General features: G+C 41.8%; 1 protein-coding gene across 1 annotated transcript in view; it reads left to right on the top strand.

Moving 5' to 3' along the window:
- LOC144785334 (uncharacterized) overlaps positions 1–18,579 on the top strand; it is a 148,558-nt gene that overhangs the window by 93,022 nt on the left and 36,957 nt on the right. The window contains exons 41-49 of the mRNA XM_078664298.1: positions 10,957–11,169; positions 11,280–11,423; positions 12,366–12,522; positions 12,610–12,637; positions 12,744–12,864; positions 12,961–13,053; positions 13,163–13,226; positions 13,318–13,416; positions 18,450–18,553. Of these exons, the coding sequence (XP_078520424.1) occupies positions 10,957–11,169; positions 11,280–11,423; positions 12,366–12,522; positions 12,610–12,637; positions 12,744–12,864; positions 12,961–13,053; positions 13,163–13,226; positions 13,318–13,416; positions 18,450–18,553 (1,023 nt within the window). The remainder of the gene's footprint in view (positions 1–10,956; positions 11,170–11,279; positions 11,424–12,365; positions 12,523–12,609; positions 12,638–12,743; positions 12,865–12,960; positions 13,054–13,162; positions 13,227–13,317; positions 13,417–18,449; positions 18,554–18,579) is intronic.

Raw genomic sequence — 18,579 nt, 5'->3', positions numbered from 1 at the left:
CATTACCATTGTCACTACCTCTCTAATTGGGAAGACCTTTGGCAAAACCTTTGTCGCTTCGCATTAGGAGCAGGAAGGTAGGGGGCTCCCTGCATAGGTGGTCCAACTAGGTACTGTTGCGGCTTGTAGTTCGCAAGCCCTTTCTTGCGAGGTTCTAGTTCTCTAATACTCTTTGCAGTGAGTTGGATCCTTGGCAATTCTCTCGCCAGTCCTATGGTAGTGTAGTGGAGTATTGTGCATTCGGGGCCTGTAACGAGTGGAAAAGGAATCCGTGTGCAGTGCACACTTGTATTGGTCAGAATCCTTGCTCTGTTTTCATCTCCCTGTAAAGTCCTGGGGAAGTCCGGGAAAAACTGACTTAACCTAGATGTCTTCCTCCCATATATACCTCCAGATTATTGTGCGGATAATTGTGCTTCTGCCTGCATGTATCATGACAGCAAAAAGGTTACGATGGCGGAGATTAATCTCCTCAAAGTGCTGTCACAAAACTAAATCAACTCCATAAGGAACAGGACCCCACATTAGGGAATTTTAAAGGAGAAATCAATGATCTAGTCTTACCTTATTAGAGCTAATGAAGAGTGCCTTAAAACAGAAACTGATTTGCTGCCGACTACAGAAAGGTCAAAAATAAAACTACAAACAGATTCACAATTAGATGGCCCTTTGGAGGTCCTGAAGGATAATCTTCATGACTCTTTAAGTAGTAAGCTCACACCTTTATATTCCACCAGGCCAAGAAAAATAATCATTTGTTAAGTGAGCTCTTTCGTTATATCAACATAATTACGTGTAAAGTGGGTATCACCAAGATCCAAATGATGGACCTTCTAAATGCAACTGTCTTATTCTCTTGCTCTCTTTGCGACAAGGCAAGAGGCGGTTAATATCTTGGCCATCATGTTTTCCACCTCCTACAGGACAAAAAAAGTGATTTCCTGCTGATGTGGACTTGTAGGGAACATGACTTAATAGTCCTCAGTCAAAGACTATAGGGTGATATCGCAGCTCATTTTGCCCATATAACTGCAAAATTAGCCATTATAATCAACTATGTTATTAGCTCGTATATGATTTTCCCTATCTAGCTGATTTAAAGGTTATAAAAAGGTTATATCTGAGTGATCACAATATTCTTCTTTTCACCATTAATGGGATGGCAGAGGATATGGATTCATGGCAGATCACTGAAAGTGATGATGTGGTACTTAGTGTACCAATTGGGAAGCTTTTATGGACCAAGAAAGATAAACAGTCGCTATCAGTAGAATTAAAGAACATTATTGAAAATATTCCCCATTAGGATGGTTATCTATAAATGTATTTGAAGAAGACATGGGAAAACTAGTGAGGATAACTCTGAATTCGGAGGGTAGCCCTTCCAAGAAACCCCTAAGGCAATCCAATAACTTTAATAAACCTTGTGTTTAACAAGCTCATTAATCATCTGCGAAGAAGGCAATACAACTTTTATTTGTTTTGTGATGAACTTTGTCCTTTGTGATGACCTTGCTTTGTGATGACCTAGCCATCTATTTCACTCATAAGATTGATACAATCTATCGCTCTTTTGAATTGGTGGAAGCAGACCTTCTTGTAGATCCTTCGCAGGAAACATTAATTCCTTTTAGGCTAGAATATTTCCCTCATATCACGAGTGAACAAGTGGGCTCCTTATTAAGTCTCGTGAAATCAGGATCCCCATTAGATCCTGCACCACTGACTGTTATGTCAGAACTCAGTCCAGTCTTAGCTGATGCGCTTGCTGAGGTTTGTAACATCTTGCTATACACTGACACGTTTCCTAGGAAGTGAAAAAGCGCATGCATTAAACCATTGTTTAAAAAGACCCTAGGGGATCCGACTGATCTACAAAACTATAGGCCTATCTCTCTTCTCTCCTGTTGCTCAAAGGTAATGGAATCACTAGTAAACCAGCATCTGTCCTGTTATCTGGAACAAAACAACTTTTTGGATCCTTCCCAGTCCGGCTTCCGTGCCTCTCATAGCTCGGAGGCCGCACTGTTGGAGGTTACGGATACCATGAGGCTGATACTGGACAGGGGGACCCCAGTGATCCTATCCTTATTGATCTGTCGGCAACCTTTGACACCATCTCTCACAGGATTCCACTAAACAGACTGCGAGGGATTGGTGTCAGAGGCATGGCCCTTAAATGGATACAAAGCTATCTATCAGATCATACCCAAAGCATCCAGCTGGATTCCTTTGTGTCACAGACCACATTGGTGGACAGGGGAGTTCCTCAGGGATCTATCCTGATTCCCACCCTATTTATTGTGTATGTGGCCCCCTTAGCTGAAATCATCAGAAGCTATGGGTTTGAGACCATCTCGAATGCCGACGAAACGCAGTTGATTGTCCCCACTGAGGATGACCCCAGTGAGGATGACATTGTATCAACTCAATCAAAATTTTAAAACGGCATGTCTAGCATTGCGATAAGGATGAAGAAGAACTTCCTACAGCTCAACTCATCCAAATCAGAGATACTGCTGTTTGGGAAGGCCGAAGAAATTTGGTCCCCCGATTGGTGGCCTGTAGAGCTGGGAGAGGCCCCTTCCCCAAACAATTGGGCTAAGAATCTTGGTATCAGGATTGATAATAAGCTATCAATGGAGGAGCAGGTGAAGACACTGTTGGGCACCTGCTTCAGAACAATAAGGATGCTTAGAAAGATCTTCACCTGGATCCCACTCTCAGCAAGAAAAACCCTTATCCAGTCACTCTTGGTTAGTCTACTCGATTATGGCAAATCGTTGCTTGTTGGAATAAGGGAAGATCTACTATCCAAACTACAGGTGGTGCAAAACACTGCAGCTCACCTCGCCCTGAACAAACCGGCTCGCACCCGTTCTGCACCCCTCCTGAGCCCACTTCATCGGCTTCCGATTAGGAAACGAGCCATTTTTAAGATGCTATGTGTGGTCTTCAAGTCTCTACAGGGGAAAGGCCCAGCTTACTTCAAAAAGAAACTTACCCTGTACCAACCCATACGGCGGTTAAGATCTAGCAATCGTAATTTCTTGTGTATGCAAAGAATAAACAAGATGAAAACGGGGGGCCGGGCTTTCTCTCACCTGGCTCCCAGTCACTGGAACAACCTACCTGAGAAGATCCTGTCCTATACCAAGATATCTAGTTTTAAGAAACTGTTTAAGACTTGGCTGTTTTAGGAGGCCCTGCTCATTAGTACTCATTTCTCTAAGCACCGAGAGACCCCCCCCCCCCCCCCGGGGATGATTCACTGCGCTCTACAAATGAGTAAAGTAAAGTAAAGTATTCTAAGGAATGAAATAAGTGGGCTTCTCCATTTAAAAGAATAAGAACTTGATGGGTAAGAATCCAAAAGAGCTGTAGTTCCGATAAAGTCTGGGTAAATAACAGAACCAGTAAAATGTAAGAATCGGTCATTGCTCTTTTACTTGTGAAGAGGGAAATAGCTCTTAAATGGGGCTGTAGAGCTTCCCCTACAGTAAAAGCCTGGCTTAACAGCCTCACATATTGCAACATGAACAGTGAACTCTTTGCTGCCACCCAGCCTCTGACATCCCCCCAAAAGATATTTGGGGCCTCTTAAGAGCTACTTGCTCGAAGTCAGCACCACCCCGTCTTCACAACAACCAGCAGGGATTGTCCCCACCAGCGTGGGGTGATATAGCCCTTGTCATTTATCTCAAAGCTATCGTAGTTGTATTGAGGCTAGTGGAATTACAGTGAGTAACCATGTACTGTTTGTAATCAGTATGAAAATGATAAATAAAGTTAAAAAAATATATATTGTAAACATGTTTAATAAGGCAAATGCTCATGGGAATACACCACAGTCACTTTATGAAGCAACACGTAACAGGCACTTTAATCATCACCTAACAGTATATAAAATTAAGATTCTACAGGCCCTTCTTTATGTTATAGAGACAATACCTATTAAGGAATGACACTTCATATATAAGGTTGAGGGAAAGATTGTCTGCACAATTTGCATGTAAATTCCAAGGCCTCAATAGATGCGCTTAGTCTAGATTTTGGATAGGTGAACGCTTATATATAAGGACTAGCTGCCAATCTACGATGGTATCATTGTATCCTTCAGGCCAAGAAAAAGTCTTTAAGGAGAATTATGGCCATGGAGTGTCTTCTTCCCACAACTAAGGCCAGTCTGTTTAGAACTAATATTTTAGCTGCACTTTAGAACCTTCCCCTGACTAAATGAGAAATTGAGAATATGAACTATGTTAACCCTAAAAGATTTTTAAAGCTTACTATGGCAAACTCTTCGATGGAGAATAATAGGGGTATATGTGGCGTAAAACCTCGGTTCCAGTTTGTCACTCAATCATGTCAGGCAGCAGTACCCTAAGCGTATTTGAACGGGAACACAGGGTGCGAAGATGTATAATGCTTTGTAGGTTGAATTGTTTACCGTTAAAAACTGTGACAGATACATTGCAGAAGGTAGTCCGGGAGGAAAGAATTTGCAGTTTATGTCATAATGGTATACAGACTTTTGAACATGTTATATTTGTCTGTCCTGTTTTAAAGGTTTACCAACCAAGATTTTTAAAACCAGTTTTGAAAAAACATGGAATTGCAACCGCTAAAGCTGCTATGGAGGTGATAAACTATCCTTTGAATAAATTAATGTGCTGTAATATTTTCACATTTTTTAGCTATGTTTTAAAGTTGTATTAATTGCTGTATTTTATATATTGTAGATCTCATTGTGAGATCTAAATCTTTAATGAAAACCTTGAACCGAATGTGTATTCACCAGGTATAAATTGTATTGCTCATTCTTTGTAGATGTATAATTCCAAACACTAAACCTGAACCAATCCATACTTGAATCAAGACCCTTGGAATAGATTGGATCTTCGGCCAATTGTTGGAATTCTATATACCACTCGTGGACAATCATATCCATTGCCCTACTCCGTCCCTACGGTCCACTTGCATTGCAGCGCCAGACCGGCGATGAGCTAGTCGATTGATGAAGCATGCCACCCTTTTGGGTGGTAGGGGCTTTTGCTCCAACAAGTAAAACACTCTCTGAACTCTCAACCACTAAGATACACAAATGGTGTTACCCTAGGTTTGGTTAGGAACAGCACACTGTTTGATCATAGCCTTGGTACAGACTGCCAAGAACTGTCTCTAGTCCTCAGCTGAGAAGAGAGGGTGGCTGTCTAAGAACTATCTACCTTTAGTGCATGTGATCTGAATGTGACTCTTCCTAGCATCCCCTCCACCAGCATTAGGTTTGCTTTTCTTGTTCTCTTTTAAGCTTGGACAAGCCACCTTGAAACATCAGAGAGGTTTTGGGACCAACTTGTTATTGCTGGCAGAGTACCCAATGTTTTGTCACGTAGAAGACATCTGCAATCTTTGCTATTGTAGGGATGATAGGGAAAGAAGTCTGACACCCAGAGTGGAAACGCCTAGCACTACAGAGCCCAAAGCCCATTCAGAGCGTCCAATAGAATGGAAGTACTTAAGTGTAATTGGAACACGTCATCTTTGGATGCTAGTGAATAGTTTCAGTTGTAGAGGGTCCCCAGCCATGTGGCAAGAAAATGCAAAGAATGGAGCCTCTGCACCCCGTGTTGTTATTAGAATTGAGGTGCATTCAAAGAAGCCAGAAATATCACAAACACGGTAACCTTTCTAATGAGACACGTTAAAATTGTGCTTACATTTTAGCACGTGGTCAAATATAAATAAACAGTACCAAACTCTGTCCGGGCCTTCTATAAAAGAAATTTAGAGCATTCTATCTATTTTTATTGGAATATCGACTTTCAGAGTCCGGCAGCCAGAAAGTGCTTCCAACACTGCATGCTCTCTCATTCCTAAATCATAAATCTCCTGTCTATGTTACAGCTCGGAGCTACTTGGCACCAATAGGCAGGTTTAATTATACAAGATATTTTTAGTATTAATGGTATAGACTGGCTTGGATTTCAGCAGACTGCATTGGCTGTGCATTATTGCCATGAGTGGGAGGGCACATGTGCTGAATCAGCAGGTGAACTTCCTATATAAGAAGAGATGCCGTCCCAATACAGAAGCTTCAGACTTTTCAGGTAAGTGCAGAAAATGTATCTGGGACGTGGGTCATTTTGCATGCAGTAAGACATGCAGAAACTGCATGTCTCGAGGTCTGCACCTGCACTTTAGTTTCATTTCTCTTTCCCATCATCACTCACTCACCAGCCAAATTGACAATTCATTTTGTTGCCCCCTTGCCATCTCCTTCAGTACATTTTTCAGCCACAAACTTGATTGTTCACTTACTAACGTATTCACTTATCTGCTGCTGCTTTCACTCCTTTATAGTCACCCACTCATTAGCTTCCATTCAATTGATAAACTACTCCCTCAGTAACTCACTCACTCGCCACTCACTCACGCGTAGTAGCAACTATAACTGGAAGATGACTTTTCTAATTTTAATTTTTAAATAATCTTAATAACACAAGTATTTTTTCTTTTCCTTCCAGGGACCCTGGTGAGGGTTTCTTTTTCCTAAGACAGCGACACTGTCAGGTAAGGCTTTTGTTCCATCGAGGGGTAAGTCATGAAGTCACAGGATGTCAGACATTATTTGCTTCAGGTGTTCATGGTTGAATACTAAAGCTTTATGCATAGTTACACAACAGCAATCTTCAAGCATTGGAGGGTCCACACCCAGCCCTCAGCAGAGGCAGCTCAGTGGGGCTAGGATCCTGTTTAACGCACAGAACAGCACTTACTACATATGGTCAGAGTACTCCAGTCATAATATCCCCTAAGATCTTCTTGTCCACGCTTCACCCAGCACAGGTACAAGGCTCCCTGTGCTCTTGTGGAAGGAGCCGTCCCATGAGTCTGGGAACGACGATCATCTCCAAAGATCTGGGACGCTAGAGCGGCAGGTCAGCCCTACATACATGCATACCAAACATACATGATGATCCAACAGTGGCACAGACTCTCCTCTGTCGTGTGGGGGGAGAAACCAAGCATGTGAGTGATGCTAGTGATCAACAGACATGCTTTCTCCAGTAGTCATTCAAAAAGCCGCGACTCTGCAAGTGGTGGCAGACCCCCCTTTACTGGCCGCTTGAGGCACTTACTGCGTCACCCCTCTACGGTACTGGAAACATTGAACTCAACAACTGAGCGGCTCCTCATATTATTGAGGATAATTCTTGGTACACTTGCTTCTAGTAGTGGCTGATACACATATCCACATAGCTTTCAGGGCTGTTTCACCCCTCTATAGTACTGGAAACACTAAACTCAATACTGAGTGGACCCTCATTTTTGAGGTTCATTCTTGATAAACATGCTTTTATTAGGGGCTGGTACGCATATCCACATAGCTTTCAGGGGTGTCACCCCCCCTACACCCCCCCCCAAGGTACTAGAAACAATGAACTTAATACCTGAGGAGCTTCTCATATTATTGAAGGTAATTCTTGATAAACATGCTTCTATTAGGGGCTAGTACACATATCCACACAGCTTTCAGGGGTGTCACCCCCTCCACAGTGCTGGAAACATTGACCTCAATAACTGAGCGGCCCCTCATTATTGAGGATAATTCTTGATAAACATGCTCTTCTTAGGGACTGGTACACATATCCACACAGCTTTCAGGGATGTTTCACTCCTCTACAGAACTGGAAACATTGAACTCAATAACTGAGCGGCTCCTCATGTTATTGAGAATAATTCTTGATAAATGTGCTTCTATTAGGGGCTGGTACACATATTCATACAACTCTCTACGGTCCTGGAAACATTAAACTCAATAACTGAGTGGCCCCTCATTATAGAGAATGATTCTTGATAAGCATGCTTCTATTAGAGGCTGGTACACATATCCACACAACTTTTAAGGGTGTCAACCCCCCCCCTTGAAGGTTCTGGAAACAATTAACTCAATACCTGAGCGGCCTATCATATTATTGAGAGAAATTCTTGATAAACATGCTTCTCTCAGGGGCTGGTGCACATATCCGAACAGCTTTCAGGGGTGTTTCACCCCTCTATAGTACTGGCAACAATTAAGTCAATATCTGACTGGACCCTCATTACTGAGGATAATTCTTGATAAACATGATTCTATTAGGAGCTTGTACACCTACCCACACAACTTTAAGTGGTGTTTCTCCCTTCTTCAGTACTGGAAACATTGAACTCAATAACTGAGATCATTCTTATTAAACATGCTTCTATTAAGGGCTAGTACACAGCTTTCAGGGGTGTCACCCCCTCTACGGTACTGGAAACATTGAACTCAATAACTGAGTGGACCCTCATTACTGAGGATAATTCTTGCGAAACATTTTTCTATTAGGGGTTGGTACGTATATCCACACAGGGTTCGAAACCGCCTTCTTCAATGTTGGATACACAGACCATCAATACTGAAGGACACCCAACACCTAAAGACACCCTTACAGACTGTTCCACACCAACTGGTGAAGGAGATTATCAGCATCAACTGCCAACAAGGATTTTGAAAACTGAAAAACACCTTAAAAAGTAAATGGAGACCTAGGTTTATGATTTTATCAAATGAAAACTGGCCATACCCAATAATTGAGGGTAGGGCTCCCCGTTGCCAATATAACGAAGTACACAGCCAAAGCAAAGCCATCCCAAATCACACACAGGTGTGCATTGGGTAGCAGGAGGGGTGGTAACATTATCAGATGGCTCAGATTGTGGCAACTGGCAGAGACGGACAGGTCATTCCTCCACTCTGACATTTCCCTGTAAGCGGCCAACTCGGTGCTGCTTTAAAATCAGTGTGAGCTGCCATGACCCCACTATGCATCTAGGGCATCAGTTAAGCACTATGTTTACCAACAGGATGGGCACTTTGTATATTGATTAATATATGAGTCTCTGTAGAGGACACGCATTGACAGCAGCTTTTAAATAGTGAAAAGATGTTTACTATGCTTCACTAATGCACACTACTTGGAACTATACCGCAGCACAAATGAAACAGCAGTACAAGTTTCCTTCATATACTCAACAGTTACCGCACAAGTATCAGCAGGACACACTTACACATACAAATGCACATACATACAACCGAAAAAACATGCACACACACACACACACATACCCACACGACAAATGTGAGGAACAGCATGTGGAAAACCTGTGCAAGCTTCGTTTGTGTTCACATAAATGTAACAAAATCTGTGCACCTACTTAAAACACACAGAACAGGGTCACCATCTGACTGTAAGTTTCTCTTATTTTTCGTGTGTGTGTTTGTATAATGGTTTTGTGTGTTATTGTAAATATATAGATTGGAGAAAGGTGCTCTGGTTAGAGGTTAGAAAATGTACTTGCAGGTGGATTGGTCAAACGTAGATGGCAAAGTCCCTGATTCAATGAAATATACATTTATTTATTAGGGAGATCTGTAAAATGCTGGTTGTCATCTTGCCCTAAATTCATAGCTCTCAGTTGTAATGAAGGAAAGCAGGGCAAACAACCACTAAGTATGTACCATGTGGTTAGAGTCCAGTAGGATGGTGCGAAATCCACCAAGCTGCACTCCATGATCAGGGTACCTAGGAATAGGATTGTTCTCTCACATTGACTACAGAAGAAACGATTATTGGAATTACAGGGATTACAGGACCTTTCGCTGGAAGCAAGACATGTTAGACTGCAGGATGCTCTATTATTTGAATTCAAAGTGAGAGGTTACAGGCCATTTCTTGGAGCTATACTGATGGATTAAAGTTTAATGGATTCTGCACTGGATGTCGTAGTTGCACGTAGGTTCAACAGCACTTTGAAATAACTAAGAGGGTCTTTTGGACCCCAGGCACCTGCCATGTGAGGACCACACACCATATATAGAGATCCCGCCTGCACCGTGGGGATGTTGCCTCCTACAGTGGATCTACTGATGCGGAAGATGCACTGAAGGCAGAGCTGAATGCTCAGTCAGCACAATGTTTTATTCAGCGTTCATGTTTTTTACAAACGGTGCAGGGAAGAGGTTACATCTAGCACAGAGGAAGAGTTAGCCTACGTCTTAATGGCCTGAAGCATCTTTTCAAACAGGGCTGCCTACCCTACCTCTTCCAGTGACAACAGAATGTGTATGTAGCTTGATGAGATCTACTTGCTTAAGTCCATTTCAGGGATCAATGTCTTGAAGGAATACACGTATGTAGTGTCTTCTGGGGGCGCTCTACTGGGATTAGGATGACAGAGGAAACTTTGCAAGTGGATGTGAAGGGGCAGGGGAGGAAAAACTGAGAATGTTTTGACTCAATGAGCTGTATGTACACAAGACCTTTCATATGGAATAAGGGGGAGAATTTATTCTGCTTTCTGTGCAGCACAGACTGGGGATTGGATCACTTCTAGCAGCATACATGAGCCTTAGAGTTACTGCTTCTAAGCCTGCTGATGGAGTGCTTGCACCTAAAGTTTAATGTCCAAGCAAGCTTCCTCACTGCTCCTGACAAGCCAGTAAAAACGCCCTCTGTCACTCAGTTAGTCTGAGTGTCCTGCCCATGAGCAGTCCCTAGCCAGGGTGACCCCTAGCCCAATTGGCTAACATTGATACTCAGCACCCGGCCACCCTAGTGCCGCTGGTGGTGCCCCTTGAGTGCCTAGTCTAGCCCTGTTAAGTGCTTGAGTTTTAGTGAAGTGCCCACATTACAAATATTCCACTTGTGCACAACAGGTTCAAAAGCTCCACTGCCTTGAACCGGAGCAGGTAAACTGCAGGCTCAGAGAGTGTCGTCATTCGCGATCTACTGAAGTCTTTATGGTCAAAGTGCAATATGTGAGGGTGCCAAATGGTTAACTGCATTTACCTGTTTCAGTGATGTTTGTGACAATAAAACGCCCTTCGTCATTGTATGACAGAAATCTTTTTTCTAACCACTTTAGTAACTGCCAGCAGCCATGGCTTCGGATGCAGAAATGGCCGTGTTTGGGCCAGCCGCACAATACCTGCGCAAGTCTGACAAAGAACGCTTGGAGGCTCAGAATAGGCCCTTTGATGCCAAGAACTCCTGCTTCGTAGATGATGAAAAAGCACTTTTCGTTAAGGGAATGATCACGTCCCGAGAAGGTGGCAAAGTCACCGTGAAGACCGATGATGGAAGGGTAAAAAGAGTCTTCAACAAACAATGACTAAACAAGCCTAGCACCATAATGCAGTCAGACAGCTCTGCTCAACTCCAACTTTATCTTTGCCTGTCTTTTTTTCTTCCCAGACTGTAACAGTTAAAGAGGACCAAGTCTACCCTCAGAATCCTCCCAAGTACGACAAGATTGAAGACATGGTCATAATGACCCATCTGAATGAAGCCTCCGTGCTGTTTAACCTCGCTGACCGATATGCAGCCTGGATGATCTACGTAAGTACAAATCAGTGACGCTTTAGCACTGCTTGCTCTTTAGCTCTAAGATTTTTCTGTCAGTAGGTGTGACATACTCATGACGTAGGTGTAACTTCTGAATTTTATGAACAAATCACACTTACGGAAAAAGCTTTGTTATTTGGGCCATGTACGTTCAACAACCAGTGTAAGACATTTATCACCTCTTAAGGGGTGAAACAACTCAGTGCATGACCAGAAACTGACACAATTAATCTGTGTGCAAAGTTTGCACATGCCATTCTTTATAAATGTTGTTTTGTCTTACGGCAAGGACCCAAGTGCACTTTTATAATACTAGTTTCTCCATTGGTCTCACTCTTTCACCTTCTGGGTTTCATTATCATTAACCACAGATATACTCTTCTGATTTTGCCCTCCTGACTTCCTTTTGAACCTCATTAATGACTCATGTTGTTCACCTGATTAAACACAAGCTAGCCTCTGCATTTCTTTTTTGCCGCCAGTGCTAAACGGGAAACATAAACACTCATGTTTCCTCAGCTAGGTGCCAGAAAGATATTACAGTCTTGGTTACTAAAGTTCTAAGAAACTCCACATGCACAGATTACTATTGTGAAGCGAAAGGTTAATCGTGCATACCAAAGGTGGAGAAGGAGAAGGGAGCTGGCTAAAAGGGGTGTGGGGAAGAACTTTCATATCACAGTGGGCATGGAAGAGATCCTGGCATCACTGAAATGCCAATCCAGATTCTATAATGGACTTGATTGCTATCAGGTCACAATGCAGGAGTAATCACATACTCTTCAGGGTAACAGTGTTAGTAAACAAAGGAACATAAATGAAAGGTAACCAATAAAGATAATTGTGAATGCTTAAAGCATGTCAAAGTAGAAACTCTCTTCTTAATACTACCAAATTATGGTTCCTATCACCTAAATGAGTTGTTTCTCTTTACAGACCTACTCTGGTCTTTTCTGTGCCACTGTGAACCCCTACAAGTGGCTGCCGGTGTACAACCCTGAGGTAGTATCTGCCTACAGAGGCAAGAAGCGCCAGGAAGCCCCACCTCACATCTTCTCCATCTCTGATAATGCCTATCAGTTCATGTTGACAGGTAACGTTTTATTTTAAATTTGGTGCACTGTTTCAAATTCATCATTGCCTACCCAATAATGATATGTATTTGTTTTCTTTAAAAAAGATCGCGAAAACCAGTCCGTCTTGATCACGTGAGTAAATCACATATTGCTAAAAAGTCCTTTGCAAGAAGCACATGTTTTATGGTGTAACATGTCAATGTACATGACCAATTAATTGTTCTGATTTTATTTAAAGTGGAGAATCCGGTGCAGGAAAGACCGTGAACACCAAGCGCGTCATCCAATACTTTGCAACAATTGCTGTTGCTGGCGGTGATAAGAAAAAAGACTCCCCAGCCATGACCAACAAGATGCAGGTTTGTAAATGATGTTTCATTCATTTTTACACAGCCTGCTCATGATTCCCAATATGCCAGACGATTTCATACATGGTGAAACTTTGCTTCTAATAGGGAACTCTGGAAGATCAAATCATCCAGGCTAACCCGCTGCTGGAAGCCTTTGGTAATGCCAAGACCGTGAGGAATGACAACTCATCTCGTTTCGTAAGACTTCCAACTTCATTTACTTCCTTCCTAATTCTCATTTTTAAAGAGCCATTTACTGTCTCGCAACAAAAACTTGAATTTATTTTAGCCTCTATTTACCCTTTAGGGTAAATTTATCAGAATCCATTTTGGAACTACAGGAAAACTGGCTTCTGCAGATATAGAAACATGTAAGCCTTGACTCTAAAATCTATATATATATATTATCAAATATCACCCAGATTAAATAATATTCTTTATCATTGATGCTTTTTTTTACAGACCTGCTGGAAAAGTCTAGAGTAACATTCCAGCTCTCTGCTGAGAGGAGTTACCACATCTTCTACCAGATCATGACCAACAAGAAGCCAGAGTATGTCGGTAAGTTTTAGAAATGGTCGTAGCTCCACTTTCCAGAATTCAACTGCACATTTAATGCATACTTCCAAATTTTCAAAACCGCAATATTACTCGGTCCTTGCACTTCTTATGTTCAATTATCAGAAAGGTATTTGCAAGTTCTTCTTAAGATGGCTTCTTTGTAAATTGTCACATCGAAACAACTTGAAGTAACCTTGTTGGTTGTGTCATTGTTTTCAGTTTTTGGCGTTGTACAGTTTTAGTTCTTGTAATATGTATAGCTATGTCTGATATCAATTTTATGTGTTATGTTGTATTATTTTATGTATGTCATGGCTATATGTGCTCTTAATGTTTTTGGGATGTATGTCAAAATATTGAGCACACAAATATTGGGCAACAAGAATATTTTACACACCAAAATAAAATACCTCTTTGACTTAGGATTCCAAAGAATCTTTTCTATACATTATAGGACTCTCATTTTAACCAATATCACACAGTAACTGGTAGAATTTTTTATATTTTCAGAACATTCAATACTTAATAGCAACCATGCATGCACATTTTGAATGATTTATACGTTTGACTTCGAAAGTTTTAATAATGTTCATCAAAGGAAGATTCTTGTTGTTCTGGTTACCCCAACCTTTTGCAGGTTGTGTGTGTGGGGAATAACCTATGTATCTTGAAGATATAAATATATATATCATTATTTGCATGCAAGTTGTAATCTGTACACTGGAGACAGGAATAAAGGTTGTAATTTACCATTTGGCATTTTTAGCTTTTACCATTGTTTCCCTTCTCAAGATTAGGAGATTTCTATCACTAACACAGATAAAGGGACAGCAGGAGGCCCCCCGTAGCAAGTATTATAGCTCTCATGTGTTCATAACCTGTGAGGAGGAGTCCTATGATAAAGCATGGCTCCTGTTGTGTGGGTGAGAGTTTTTATCTATTAAAAGGAACATCAGAATAAACAGGAAACTCTTTCTTTCAAAGACATCAGCACACAACTGAGGAGCGAAATCAGTAGCTACTTCAAGAACAGCAGTGATGGAGCAACTCTCCTCCAGTCAATATTTACTAATGCTTCTGTTTTATTAGTTGAAGGTCCCCTGGAAGTAGATATTTACCTGCTGCAGCTAAGACAGTAAAATAATACTATTACTAAACTATCACAAACTAAGACAAAAGGGACACCACTGGGTCCAAAGTGCAGCCTGTTGACATAGACATGAAGAAGCATGGAGAGGCTCAGAACTTGTAGCTGAAGCATTTAGGACTGACATTTGCAATTTGAAAGCATAATTAGAAATTGAGAAATTGATAAGTGACCATCACAAAGATGCACAAGACTCTCTGTGATCGAACAGTCAAGAAAAAGAGTGCACCGGGATTATATATATATATATATATATATATATATATATATATATATATATATATGTATAATCATAACTCCGTCCTGCTCCTCCAACAGACTTACTCGGACATAACACAATGCTGGTGAAATATTTAATTGCAATTAAATATTTCACCAGCATTGTGTTGTGTCCGAGTAGTGTACGTCTGTTGAAGGAGCAGTACGGAGTTATGATTTATTGGGCATCCCGTAGCCCCATCTCGGACCGCCCGTGAGTTAGCCAGGCAGATCCTTTATCAGGAGTTGGTGCGAAGTATATATATATATATATATATATATATATATATATATATATATATATATATATATATATATATATATATATATATATATATATATATATATCATTCCCCAAGGGAGATGACGCTGAACTCTCAGGGTTGATCGACAAAACCAACAGATTCCCACGACGCGTTTCAATACCATGTCTTTTTCAAGTGAGTGTTGACTCTTTGGGCAAATTGATCTCTTTTATATACAGTCAGGCATTATAGGCAGGGGCGGCTCTAGGTTCATGGTGGCCCTGGGCAGGGAGCGTATATAGGGGGCCCCGGAAGAGGGGGTCCGGGCGGGGCGGAGCGCGGAGGTAGGTGAAGAGGGGGGGTCAGGGCGTTTGGAAGTGGAACAGAACCGGAGGCCACCAAATCCCTGCCAGGGGCCGCCACGCAAATATGTATCCATCCTCAGAGGATTATTATTTTAAGGATATATATTGGCGTGGTGGCCCCTGGGATTTGGTGGTCCTGTGCAGGTGCACAGCTTGCACATGCCTAAGGCCGCCCCTGTTATAGGAGTTGTAGTTCTCACACTTGAAATGTTTAATTTGTATTGCTTGGTGCATATTCTGCTTAATGCTAAAAACGTATATTACATCACAATGCACTGATATTCTTATTATACCATTTCCAACACAGGATTGTCCACCAACTTCCGAGCCCCTTTTCCCAAAAAGCAATACCAGGCCACATCGGTGCTTCACGGGCAGTATGTTCTCAATCTCCATATTTCTTGAAGAGTCTTTGCAACAATGCTGAAGCCCGCTAGGCGCCACTGGACATCCCGACTACCATGTCATTCCAATGTCATCCAGGGTTAAGTACCCGCGCTGGAGATTACTATCTCCTCGCTGACTCCTTTCAATGTCATGCCCAGCACTGCCGTTAATATTGATTGTTCTGCAACGTGATCTCAATACGGCACGCTCAAACTTCCGGCGCAGCGTTGTGAGTTCATGACCACAAACTCATACAATTCTTACTTATTCACCAAGGGAGATGACGCTGCACTCTCAGGAGTCTTGGAGTGGGAACCGACCGACCATAAGTCAACGGTTCCAAACGCTGTATTTCAATGCAACCGCACATGGTGCGGTCGCTAACTCTCATTTCTCCATGGGAGCTTGTGCGGCCTCATGGTGCCTGACACACGGTGCAAGGATTTACAGGGGGCACCATAGGTATCCCCTCGGCCCCCAACCGGAGGCTGCAGGAAGAAGGGGGCACTGCTAGAGGCCCCCAAAGTCGCATTATGATAGGCTTTCCATGCCAGAAAGCTCGACATGGAAAGCCGGTCGTCAACTAACATCATAATTCCAACGGCTGAAACGCTCTCCGCACAGGATTTGGGTTTCCGTCGGAAGCCAGCCAGAATGACAGGCCAGTTTGAATTCTGACCGCCGAAATCCTAATACTGCAGTCAGAATTCAAATCAAGAATATCAGTTGGAGGCTTTCCGACCAACATCCTAATGAGGGCCAAAGTGTCAAGTTTTCTTTCAGAGAAAGGAGGATAATGAGCTAAATATGAATAAGCAGAAACAATGAACAGTTACTCCAGTCTACACACCCTCATACAAACAACATTATCCCAAATGTACAGCTAGGTCCTCATCCATATTCAATCCCTGTGGATGTTGTGTGTTTAACCCAATGATGTAAGGAGATTCCAGCCTCCTGAGTGCTAGAAACCTGTTGCCCCCCGTCTTGGATGTGGGTTGCGAGCAGGTAAAATGCAAAGAATTGTAATGAGTCCGCCTTGCCGTATGGAATTCTTTAAAATGCCTTTGCACAGGATATTGTTTGTCATTGTGTACAATCGCCCTCATGCGCTCCAATATGCATTTTCTGACTATATGTTACATGCTCACAATATAGTAAAGATTGCACAGGCATTCAAGGGCATAGACACAGAACTCAGAGTTACAGACAGGCCTTTGGAGATCGTGAACATCTGGGAAGTATTGGGTATCACAAATTAGCATATATTAGTGCTGGACTTTCAAGCTTTGCAATTCCTGAATGTCACAAATCTTGCAGTCCTAATGGTACCCTTATCTTCACATTGATTGGCGATCATATTGTTGCAAGTTGTGTTTTTCAGGGATTTACTTCTTATGTAGGTGATCTGAAGATGAGTGGTCACATGGTTGTAGATAATATCATCAGTGTGAAGCACATTCCAATGTTCGTGTGGCACTCTCCTTAATTCATTGGCTTTTTTACTAAATGTGATGATGAACCTGATGGGTTCAGTCTCACCTGGGATTTCTTCCTTTGAGACATGGAGGGCTTCCCTCTTAAGTTTGTTGATATCAGCAGCTTTCAATGCGTCAGTGCTATAGCCCCTAGCACTGAACCTGTCCATTATAATTTTTTTTCACATTCAATAACTATTACAAAAATTACGCCTTGCACGCTTTAGCGCTACATAGGAGATGCTACTGATCAAACGCTTATGCTCGCAGCTAGTCACAAGCAAAATGCTTTTTCCTAAACAGAACAATTTTAATCTGAGAATTAATTATAGTGAGCTTTAAATGTAAATTCAAATCTATTTTTGTTGATGTTACTCACGAATTTCAAGTTGAGATTTTTGGAGTTTATTCCTTTCACAAACTGTAAGGTAAGTTCATTGGACCCTTTCCAGAGGACTAAAATGTCATCAATGTAGCGAGCCCAGAGCACTACATGTTCATCCAATAGATGGATGCCACTCATGGGTTGCTCCTCCTACCAGCTCATGTAAAGTCAAGCATAGATAGGGGCGAAGCAACTCCCATCGCAGTGCCCTGGGTTAGCCAATAGTGTTTGTTATAAAATATGTAGCAGTTGTTATCAAGACAGAACCTGATCATGTCCAGGATGGCTTCAGTGTGGAGTAAGTGAGACAGGGAACTTGCTTGCAGGAAGTAACAACATGCCTCTATCTCTAAATGATGAGGAATAGGTATGTAGAGGCTCCAGACATCTAATCCTATGAGTAGAAAATCTTCCTCCCATGTTATGCCATTTCTTATCCAGAAGAAATACCATAGCCAAATATTTAGTATTCAAAACATAAAGCTGTTTACATTGCAAGGATACTTGAATCTTGATGACTGACTTAAATTATTTGGTTATATAATATCATCAAAATTGTTGTGAAATGAGAACACTTGATGGTGTCACTCAATAAAGGTTTTAAAATATATAGTAATTAAACTGTAAAATGTTAGATTTTTGGATACCATAACATTTAGTCCCAGGTCAGAAGGAAATTCAAGCACTTTGCATCTAGATAGGCATTGGTGTGGTATGAGGAAGGGCCTGCTGTAACATTTGACTCCTTTTATAATTTCTCCTAAACAGAAATGCTCCTCATTACCACTAACCCATATGACTTCCCAACCATCAGCCAGGGTGAAATTACGGTAAAGAGCATTGATGACGAAGAGGAGCTGCTGGCTACTGATGTGAGTTACAATAACCACAGCTCACA

This window comes from Lissotriton helveticus, chromosome 10 (genome assembly GCF_964261635.1).
Source record: "Lissotriton helveticus chromosome 10, aLisHel1.1, whole genome shotgun sequence".
NCBI lineage: Eukaryota > Metazoa > Chordata > Amphibia > Caudata > Salamandridae > Lissotriton > Lissotriton helveticus.
This window is presented reverse-complemented; position numbering and strand designations above follow the sequence as displayed.